The sequence below is a fragment of the Salarias fasciatus genome, chromosome 4 (genome assembly GCF_902148845.1).
Source record: "Salarias fasciatus chromosome 4, fSalaFa1.1, whole genome shotgun sequence".
NCBI classification, from domain to species: domain Eukaryota; kingdom Metazoa; phylum Chordata; class Actinopteri; order Blenniiformes; family Blenniidae; genus Salarias; species Salarias fasciatus.
The window spans coordinates 24,696,313-24,706,813 of record NC_043748.1 but is presented as its reverse complement, the minus strand read 5'-3'; the positions used below and the strand labels follow the sequence as shown (position 1 = coordinate 24,706,813).

General features: G+C 51.9%; 2 protein-coding genes across 2 annotated transcripts; one reads left to right on the top strand and one right to left on the bottom strand.

Annotated features, from left to right (window-relative positions):
• Nucleotides 1–1,072: 1,072 nt before the first annotated feature.
• On the top strand, nt 1,073–4,931 carry gps1 (G protein pathway suppressor 1). Its single transcript, XM_030090373.1, has 14 exons — nt 1,073–1,217; nt 2,193–2,285; nt 2,362–2,543; nt 2,617–2,781; nt 2,950–3,085; nt 3,167–3,244; nt 3,325–3,385; nt 3,468–3,553; nt 3,624–3,718; nt 3,809–3,914; nt 3,995–4,075; nt 4,210–4,347; nt 4,433–4,567; nt 4,653–4,931. The coding sequence occupies exons 1-14, from the start codon at nt 1,185–1,187 to the stop codon at nt 4,725–4,727; spliced, it is 1,464 nt and encodes a 487-aa protein (XP_029946233.1). The 5' UTR covers nt 1,073–1,184; the 3' UTR covers nt 4,728–4,931.
• Nucleotides 4,932–6,023: 1,092 nt separating this feature from the next.
• Nucleotides 6,024–9,091, bottom strand: LOC115387503 (fructose-bisphosphate aldolase A-like). Its single transcript, XM_030090227.1, has 8 exons — nt 8,979–9,091; nt 7,726–7,842; nt 7,353–7,619; nt 7,100–7,260; nt 6,908–6,991; nt 6,644–6,818; nt 6,370–6,569; nt 6,024–6,290 (listed from the first exon to the last, which is right to left on the bottom strand). Exons 2-8 carry the CDS (start codon nt 7,835–7,837, stop codon nt 6,195–6,197), a joined length of 1,095 nt encoding a protein of 364 aa, XP_029946087.1. The 5' UTR covers nt 7,838–7,842; nt 8,979–9,091; the 3' UTR covers nt 6,024–6,194.
• Nucleotides 9,092–10,501: the final 1,410 nt, after the last annotated feature.

Genomic DNA, 10,501 nt, shown 5'->3' with positions numbered 1-10,501 from the left:
CAGACTGGTTCCACATGGCAGGAGCCTGAGATTAGGTTTAGGACAGAGGATAATGTTAAGCTTAGAGTAAGGATTAAGGCTAGTGTTTCACATGTCAGTGTTGTCAGTTTTTGCAGGGACATGTTTATGTGGAGTCAAGTGACCGGAGGTTTTCATTTTATTCCCAACTGTTCAGATTAAACAGAGACTGCCTCCGAAGCAACCGTCGTAAGAGTGGTTCCATACACAAAACACAACACAGTCGAAAGATACCGCTCACATATAATTCATATTTAATATGATCATATAAGTAACAAGTAACAGTAAGCAGCAGTAACCTTCTTATGTTCAGGTCAGCCATGATGGTGGTACTCAGAGGTGGATATTTTCTCAGGTGGTTCACACTGAAAACTTTTCAACCACGGTGTTACAAGTTTTCCATGTTTGTGTGCAATCCCAGTGACTGTGAAAGCAGCAGAGTCATTTTCGGTGGATCATGTGGATTGTGAGGGTCATGGATTTACCTCTCGGGCTGGCACTACTGGGTGGGTTTACACGGGACAGTTAATCCTCTGTGATTCTAGATAACATTTCATTCTGCTTTAACATGACATGCAAATGTCTGATTCTGAATTAAACCTTTATTCGGAATTAAGTTTAATTCAGAATAAAGTGGCTGGTTTATTCTCATTCCAAAGCAGAATGATATGTAAATTTGACATTTAAATGTTCTATTCCGCCTTAACTTTATTCTGGTTGTTCGGCATGTAACCGGATAGACAAACATAGAGATAGACTGATGAATGGATGAATCCATTGATCCACAGATGGATGGATGGACAGAGAGCTGGACAGATCCATCAACGGATTGATCCATCGATGAATGGATGGATGTTAAACACACAACAATTAATGACGTCATACAATTGATGAAGCTTACAAAGATTATATGAACATAATTTCAAGTCAGATGTATTCCTCCTAAACGAACCCACGGCACGATGTGCAGAACGACACCTGAATACTCTTAACTAGCCAGTAACTAACCCTTTCCACTGCGCCGCAGTGACGTCATGACGCACCGATTCTAGACTCCGCCCACTGAGCGTCCGCCGCTGCAGTGTGTCTTCTCTTCTCAACACCATAACACCCATCTTTCTGCTCCGTCTGCAGGACGACACCGACAAACCAGCGGACAGCAGAGCATGCCTTTACCTGTGCAGGTGTTTAACTTCCAGGTAAGTCCTCAGCGACACCCCGGAGTCACCGAGCGCGAGCCCACTGCGGAGCGACCGAACCGGGGCTAAGCTAGGCTAGCATGCTAAGTGGAGGAGCAGACGTGGAGTTCAGTTTGTCATCTTTAAATAAACAATCTGATCATCTGTTGCATTGTTTTCTTCATCGCGCACAAGTAACATTTACCATGAATGTTTCTAAGAATCTCGATAATAATAAATTACTGATAAACGAGCTAGATTTTAAAGCTTCTCCTTGCTAACAACATTAGCACTGATGCTAACGCCGCTTCACATTAAACACCCACTTTAAATGGAAAGGTGTTTAAATTCTCCTACGGCTCATTCTTTAAACAACCTTAATTGTGACGAAAGTGACAAATCTCTTCTGTTATCAGTGCAGCCGGTTGCCAAAGACCCGGAATCCTGTGTCTACAGTTAACTTCCTGCTAGCAGTTTGTCAGCTTGCTCAGCTGTCAGCAGCAGTTAGCGCTGCTCTCTGTTCATCTCTGCTTCAGAGGTTTGTTTCTCTCACCTCACAGTGATGCTGAGGAATAGTGTCACTCCGTTCTGTGACTGTCAAGTTTGAATAACTTAACAGAAATGTAAATGAACGGTTTGTAGAAACATTTCTGGAATCCTGAACTGATGACAGACTGGTGGAAATAGACACGGGAGAACACATTAATTCACCAGTGAGGAGGTTAAAACGGTGGAGTGTGTCTGGTTCCCCAGGTTATTAATGTAGATTTTAGTATTTGAGAGTAAATGTTTTGTAAATCTTTTTCTGTTCATATTTATTGTCCTTGTGGTTTTTATACTTTTATCCTTCTGCCTTCTATATTTCTCCTTTACATTTGTGTCCTTTAACTTTCTGCTGTCCTTCCCGAGGGGTCCAGGACCGCAGCTTGGACTCCTCTTTGTCCTGAAATGTTTCCCTGCTGAAGCTTAACGTGTTTGAGCCCTGCGTTTCTTCAGGGGTCTGTGGAGCCAATGCAGATCGACGCAGACCCCCAGGAGGACCAGCAGAATGCTCCGGACACCAACTACATTGTGGAGAACCCGACACTGGTGCTGACCCCGCCCGCCCCTCTCACCAGACTGTTGCGGCTCCTCGCAGGGATTTAACACGGCCGTGTCCCTGCAGGACCTGGAACAGTACGCCACCAGCTACAGCGGCCTGATGCGCATCGAGAGGCTGCAGTTCATCGCCGAGCACTGCCCTCAGCTGCGGGTGGAGGCGCTGAAGATGGCCCTCACCTTCGTCCAGAGGACCTTCAACGTGGACACCTATGAGGAGATCCACCGCAAACTCACAGAGGCCACCAGGTACCGTGTGTGTATCAGTGTATCTGTGTGTGTGTGTGTGTGTGCCTCTGAAGGCCTCTCCCCTCCCCTGCAGGGAGGTGCAGGGTGTGCCCGACACGGTGCCTGAGGGCGGCGTGGTCCCTCCCCCTCTGGACTCGGCCTGGGCCGAATCCACCAGGAAGAAGGCTCTGCTCAAGCTGGAGAAGCTGGACACCGATCTGAAAAACTACAAAGGCAACTCCATCAAAGAGAGCATCAGGTACGAACACACACACACCTGTCTTCACTCTGCACCATGCCTGTGTGCCACGCAGGTAAATCAATATATTTAAGGGCATCGTCATCTTTATTCACTGCAAAGAGAAGGTTGAGGAGTTATTGGCACGTTGACAGTACTTCCTGACGCTGAGAACTGTGTCCCCCTCAGGAGAGGCCATGACGACCTGGGAGACCACTACCTGGACTGTGGAGACCTCAGCAACGCCCTCAAGTGCTACTCCCGCGCCCGAGATTACTGCACCAGTGCCAAGCACGTCATCAACATGTGTCTGAACGTCATCAAGGTACGGTGGGGCCCGAACCTCGCAGGAAGAGGCTTCAGTAGAGCCGGGCTGCGGGTCTGAATCTGTCCTCCGGGCCCACAGGTCAGCGTCTACCTCCAGAACTGGTCACACGTGCTGAGCTACGTCAACAAGGCGGAATCCACTCCAGAAATAGCAGAGGTGAGCGGACGGTGAAGTCGCTGCGCCGCGTCGTTCGTCTTCCTCCAGCTGACTGTTTCTCTCTGCTGTGTTTCCTCCAGCAAAGAGGAGAGCGGGACAGCCAGAACCAAGCCGTCCTCACCAAGTTAAAGTGTGCTGCAGGCAGGTGGCGCTCCGCGTCGTTCCCGTGCTCAGCAGCAGCTCCCGCCGCTCACCGGGGGCGGGGTGTCGCTCTGTGTTTCAGGTCTGGCAGAGCTGGCCTCCAGAAAATACAAACCCGCTGCCAAGTGCTTCCTGCAGGCGTCCTTCGACCACTGCGACTGTCCAGAGGTGAGGACGTCCGGCGGCTGCCCCGCAGCGGCGTCGGCTTCACCGCGTGACTGTCTCCGTCTCTCCGCAGCTGCTGTCTCCCAGCAACGTGGCCGTGTACGGCGGCCTGTGCGCTCTGGCCACGTTCGACAGGCAGGAGCTCCAGAGGAACGTCATCTCCAGCAGGTAGGGGCGGCAGGCCGAACACGCCCCCCCCGCCGCCGCCCGTCCCGCTCACGTCCTGAACGCCGGGCTCCTCTGGCTTCTTCTCCGCAGCTCCTTCAAGTTGTTTCTAGAGTTGGAACCTCAGATCCGAGACATCATCTTCAAGTTCTACGAGTCCAAGTACGCGTCGTGCCTCAAGCTGCTGGACGAGATGAAGGTGGGAACGAACACACACACACACACACACACACACACACACACGCACGGCAGACGCTGACGTCTGTGCTCCTGCTGCAGGATAACCTCCTGTTGGACATGTACCTGGCGCCGCACGTCAAGACCCTGTACAGCCAGATCAGGAACCGAGCGCTCATTCAGGTGAACTTTGACCTCTGCCCCAGTGGAGATTAAAACTAAAGTCATGCACATCTCACTGTTTTCTGTTGAAAAAGTTTTAGCTGGATGGAGGAACGTGTAAACTGACGTGTGTGTGTGTGTGTGTGTGTGTTCAGTATTTCAGCCCCTACGTGTCGGCGGACATGACGAAGATGGCTCAGGCCTTCAACACCACGGTGGCGGCTCTGGAGGACGAACTGACCCAGCTCATCCTGGAAGGACTCATCAACGCACGCATCGACTCCCACAGCAAGGTGTGTGTGTCTCCCTCCCCCCCCCCACACACACACACACACACACGGTTCCCCTGTGGCGCGCTCACTGCCCGTCCTCCTGCAGATCCTGTACGCCCGGGACGTGGACCAGCGCAGCACCACCTTCGAGAAGTCGCTGCACATGGGCAAAGAGTTCCAGAGACGAGCCAAAGCCATGATCCTCCGGGCCGCCGTGCTGCGCAACCAGATTCACGTCAAGGTGGGCGGGGAACAGCCCGGCGGCGCTCGCGCTGATTGGCTGTGGGGTTCAGACGGGCAGTGTGACTGACGCTCTCTCTCCTCAGTCTCCACCCAGGGAAGGCAGCCAGGGCGAGCTGACGCCCGCCAACAGCCAGACCAGGATGAGCACCAACATGTGAGGAGAGCTCCACCACGCCCCCACCACACACACACACACACACACACACACACACCATGTACAGGACTGCATCGTGCCGGGAACCCTCAGCGTGAGGACGCCAGAGCTCAGCAGCTGAGCTGCAGTTACTGTCCGGATGCTGATTGGTTGACGCTACTTTCACTCACAGGAGGGTTTCAGTAATAAAATCAAAACCTCAACAGCAGCGTGTGTGTTCCTTTTTGATGTGTGTGTCAGAGCAGGGAAAGCTCGAAGCTGTCATGTTTTCTTGTTTTAATCTGAATCTGGGCGTCGGGGAGAATCTTCAGCATGAACCCAAACAGATGACCTTCATGTGACCTTCTCTCAGGTGTTTCAGGACTTTTTGCTCGACAGTCTGTTCTCTAACAACGAGCGGAACAGAAACGCTCCCAGCAGCTGTTTGATGAAATGAACGGATCAATAAATGTCCCGATCTACAAGAACTGGTATTGACACAGTCGCCATGAGACCAAACAGGACGGAGTGTCTCAGCAGCTGGACAGAGGTCCAGAGAGACAGACCACGTCCTCTGAGCAGGCCTCATGGTCTCCATGACCCAGGTGTGTCTGTACCACCCAGCTGGCGACCAAAGTGAGAACCCCTGAAGTGTAAATCGGTTTTCCCTCGCTGGTGTCACGTGACCCGTCAGTGTCGGAGGGCGTCATCACTTCCTCTCGGCGCTCTCTGAAGGTCGACATGGTGACCTCTGACGGCAGCTGGCCCAAATCAGTGTAACTGGAGCCAAAACATTTAACCTTTTATAGACGTGAGTGCAATTTCTGACCTCATGCTGCATTTCAGTGCATTTCCAGCTCCTTTTGTCCCTGATTTCAGCCATTTTGACCTTTAATGAAGACATTTTCTGTTAACCTTTGGGGCTTTTTTTTTTTTTAACACATGATCTTCTTTCCCATCTTTAAGCCGTTTGAACCTTTTGTTCTCTTTCAGAAAGCTAGTCATTTCTTCTCTCATTTCTAAAACCCTTTTCTGAGTTGAGTCCTTCAGAAAGTGACTGCTGTTTATTTAAGAACAGCTCATCGAGGCGCAGTTCAGTGAAATCCAGTAAAGGCGGCTCAGTTATTTAAGGTGATGCTGTCATTTCTTCAGCTTTGACCCGTGAAAACAGAGAAAAGCGATTTATCACTGCAGCATCAACTTCCTTTATTTCCATCAGAAAAGCCGAGCGTCCTGAACTTCCCGTGTCTTCGGTCCCCGACTGGACGAGCCCAGTTAAAAATGAGAAACTACAAAAACGACAATCACAGAAGAAACCGGATCCGTGTGTTTGATCGTTTATTAGATCTTCAGAATCTCTGGTCCAGTGTTTCCACTCCTACTTTGTGCATGCTAACGTGCCTGAAACACACACACACCGATTCAGGTGCTGCAGTGAGGCTGGAATGGGGTGAAGTGTGTGTGTGTGTGTGTGTGTGTGTGGGGGGGGCGCTCAGTAAGCGTGGTTGGCCACGAACAGGGACTCCTGCGCTGCGGCTCCGCTGCCTCCGGAGGACAGGTACTTCCCCTGCGCCGCCTGGCTGTTGTTCTGTGGACACAGGAGAACCGTCAGCCCGGGCCTCCCCTGACCCCCCCCTCCAGCTCCGCCCCCCCCTCCACCGCCGTACCAGCGCTCTCTTGATGTACTCCTCCTGGCAGGCCTTGCCGTTCTCCGCCTTGCCCGCCCAGGCCTTGAGGGCGGAGGCCTGCAGCGCGCGGCCGTAGGAGAAGGTGAGCGCCCAGGGCCGGTGCAGCGGACACTGGTTGATGGCGTTGAGGTTGACGGTGGCCTCCTCCTCGCTCTGACCCCCGGACAGGAAGGTCACGCCTGCGAGGGGACGGGACGCCGTCAGACCGGAGACGACAGAAGGACGGAGGAGCCGGGCGTGCGGCGGGACTGACCGGGCACGGCGGGCGGCACGGTGCGCCGCAGGGCGCTGACGGTGGCCAGGGCCACCTCCTGGGGGCTGTACTTCCTGGGGCAGGAGTGTCCGGCGGTCACCATGTTGGGCTTGAGCAGCGTGCCCTCCAGGTACACGTGGTGGTCCGACAGCGCCTTGTAGACGGCCGCCAGCACCTTCGGGGAGCCGGGGGTCAGAGTTCACGGAAGCGAGCGCGCCCGTCACGACCGCCCCGCCCCCTGCAGAAGCCCCGCCCCCTCCTCACCTTCTCAGTGATGTACTGGCAGCGCTGCAGGTCGTGGTCTCCGTCCGGGAGGATCTCTGGCTCCACGATGGGCACGATGCCGTGCTGGGGGGGTCAGGGGTCACACGACTGCTTCAGAACCAACACCTGCTGATGTTTTCATTTGGCTGGCTAAACCAGTTACGTGTGTGTGTGTGTGTGTGAGAATCGAACCATCTGGCAGATGCTGGCGTAGCGAGCCAGCACGTTGGCGTTCTCCATGATGGCGAGCGAGGACGGGGTGGTGGGCGTGATCTTCAGCATGCAGCGCCACTTGGCGAAGTCGGCGCCGTCCTTCTTGTACTGAGCGCAGCGCTCGTAGAGGCCGTCCAGACCTGAGGGACACACACACACACACACACACACACAGGCCTCAGTGTGTGAGGAGAAGCCGAGGCGGCAGCAGCAGGCCCCCCAGGACCCTCACCCTGGGTGGTGGTCTCTCCGTTGGTCCCGGCCAGGGGGACGACGCCCTTGTCCACCTTGATGCCCACCACCATGCCCCTCTCCTTCACCAGCTGGGGGAAGGGCTTGCCGCCGTCCGTCTTCTGGTAGAGCGTCTCGTGGAAGAAGATGACCCCCCCGATGCAGGGGTCCACCCTCTGGTCGGCGGTGAAGAGGAGCTGGCGGTACAGCCGCCGGTTCTCCTCCGTGTTCTCCGTGTTGATGCCCTGGAAGCGCTTGGCCATGCTGCCTGAAGGGACACACACACACACACACACACACACACACACACACGATGCAGGTGAGCGGTGCGGCGGCACCGGGGTCGGTTCGGAGACCGTACCGAGGGTCTGTACCTGTGGACTCGTCGGCCGCCAGGATGCCTTTCCCGGCCGCCACGATCCTCTGAGCGATGTCGCTCAGCTCCTTCTTCTGCTCGGTGCTCAGGAAGGGATAGGCGTGAGTCATGGTGGCTGAGGGGGGACAGACGCCGGGTCGGGGGTCAGCAACAGGAAATCACACCACTAAGACGCCACCTGCGGTTCAGTCCGCTTTGAAGACGGGATTCAGAAACATTAACGAGGAGAACACTGACTGGAGCTGTTCTTCCTCATAAAGTGTTGCACAAAGCGGTTACAGCCGATCGGCCGTGTTACAATGTTTCCTGAGAGCCATCGGAAGCCCCGGCACTTGAGCCCGGCTGGTAGAGTGGGTTGTAGGTTCAATTCTCCACGTCTCAAAGTATCTTAGAGCAAGACGCTGAAGTCCAAGCTGCTCCCTGGGAAAGCACTCTGCTCTCCTCTGGCTCCAGAGAGCCAACAGCTTTGATTTATTTGGATTTTAAAACACTAAGAGGTTCTAAGAGGGGCTTTCCTCCCTCCTGACAGGGAGATGAGTCAGCAGAGAGGGGATGACTGGTGTGTGTGTGTGTGTGTGTCGGAGTGTGTGTGTGTCCACCACTATAATCCCACCCAGCATACAGGTAACCAACAGTAAGACCTGGGGGGATTCAAAGGACACAATAAAAAACAAAAGAAATAACTGAATAAGTTGACCTTTTAACTAATCTCACAGTTGATTTAACAGATTTATTGTCACGTTACTTTTATTAAGTAGATTTAAATATTACCTTCACATGGTGTGAGGAAATAGAATGATGAAATCTGACATTTCACTTCCTAACGGTCCCTCCGATGGAGTTTTTATCAGTTCAGCCCTCTGAGAAGCGATGCTCTAGTTTAATTACAGGACATCAGGATGCTACAGAATAAAATAACGTTTTTCAAAGAATACATTTTTAATTAAAAAAAACGCTAAAACTGCCAGGAAGTCCTCTGACGTCACGATCACGTTTCACAAATAACTGCGTCGAATTTTAGGAAAGTTTTCACAACTTTTCCACATTTATTTCACAAAAAACAGAATAAAGGATAAAAAGCTATAACTTAAAATCTAAAGTTTGAGGAAACAGGAAATGAAGAAAACCTGAAGAAGCAACACTTCCGTGTCAGCGACTTTCCCCTAAACTGAGTTATTTGGAGCGTAAAAAAGTAGAGTAAACGGTTTCTGTCCTCGCTGTAGTTTCTTTGCTCTTTTCCCAGAGACTTACCGAGAGTATTGTGCTCGGAGCAGATGCGGGAAGCTGCGGGAGGCTGCGGGGAGCTGCTGCGGGGCGGATGACCGGGGAGAGACGGATGGAGACGGAGAAGGTCGAGGAGTACATCCAGCAGGGAGGGGGCGGGGCCAGACATCACGCTGTCCAATCACAGTGCAGCTTCCGCACTGACTGGCGCAGAGAGCCGTCCAATAGGAGAAGGAGGCGGGGCTTATTGAGCGGCGATGCTGAGGTAACGGTGACTAAACCCTCACCTCTGTCTGACAGGCGGCTAACTCAAATAAAAGAAGGTATTCACAGCTTTGTCCTTTATCTGTGAGCAGGATTTGCAATATCTGGTATTGCTTCAGTCATATGAGCTCATCCGAGCTGGCGCCATGGCCGTGGCAAACAGTGTCATGACCTCCGATCTGTATTCTCCTGGTCCTGATTTCATTCTACTTAGAAACAACCGATCGGGCTGAAACTCCACATTCTATCTGAGGATTGTTGCTGACCATGTCCATCCTTTGTTCTTTGGATAAAATACACGTAAAGATAATTTTTCCCTACTTTTCGGTGCATATATGTGGAAAAATATCAAAAAGCTTGGCATAGAAGTTAGACTATAACATAAATATACAGTTTATGGAAGAATCAGTAATTCTTATTTCAGAAATGTTCAGTTTTTATACATGTCTGATAAACACAGGATATGGGTGTGTTGTAACTGAGTTCATGTTCATGGTTTTAGGAAAATGACTAAAAGCTAATTTGCATTGGCAGTCAGTGGGCTCCCTGGTTTTATTCCATGAGTGAATCCATAATCCATCATTCATAATCTATAATCCATAATCCATAATCTATAATCCATAATGGAGAAGAGTTAGTGGGAAGATGGCTGGTTGGTGTATGAAGCTCCCTCAGCCCCTGAGCATGGCAGCCAGCGTGTCTGTAAGACATTCCTGAGGGTGAAAAACTCTCCATGTCCAGCTGGAGGCCTACGTGAGGATCCTCACGAGTGATGAGGCCAGAGCATCAGCAGCAGTGTGGAAACAGCAACAGCCCTAAAGCAGCAGGATATCTACAGCAGCCCTGAAACAGCAACCCTAAAGGAACAGGTTCACCGCAACACCAGCCCTGAAACATCAACCCCAGAGCAACAGTTCCAATTCAACAGGCTCACCGCAACATTCCTAAAACAACAGGTTCACTGCAACAACAGCGCTAAAGCAACAGCCCCAATTCAACAGGCTCACTACAACAGCTCTAAAGCAACGACCCTAAAGTAACAGGCTCACTGAAACAACCCTAAAACAACAGACTCACTACAACAGCCCTAAAACAACGACCCTAAAGCAACAGGATCAGAACAACAGCCCCACTACAACAGCCCCACGGCAACAGCCCCACGGCAACAGGAGGAGTGAAAAAGGAGAATACAACAAACATCAGGCAGTTATCAGAGACAGGCGTCACTCCTCTGGTCTGACTGGTTTACACACAACATGATAAAAGATATATTTTTGTCCTGAACC

Coding starts and splice junctions, on each gene's coding strand:
- LOC115387503 (XM_030090227.1), bottom strand. CDS start 7,837: ATGACTCACGCCTATCCCTTCCTGAGCACCGAGCAGAAGAAGGAGCTG. Junction 6,819..6,907: donor GCCAGTACATCACTGAGAAG/GTGAGGAGGGGG, acceptor GGCTCCCCGAAG/GTGCTGGCGGCCGTCTACAA. Junction 6,291..6,369: donor AGTACATCAAGAGAGCGCTG/GTACGGCGGTGG, acceptor CTGTGTCCACAG/AACAACAGCCAGGCGGCGCA.
- gps1 (XM_030090373.1), top strand. CDS start 1,185: ATGCCTTTACCTGTGCAGGTGTTTAACTTCCAG. Junction 2,544..2,616: donor AAACTCACAGAGGCCACCAG/GTACCGTGTGTG, acceptor CCTCCCCTGCAG/GGAGGTGCAGGGTGTGCCCG. Junction 4,568..4,652: donor GCAACCAGATTCACGTCAAG/GTGGGCGGGGAA, acceptor CTCTCTCCTCAG/TCTCCACCCAGGGAAGGCAG.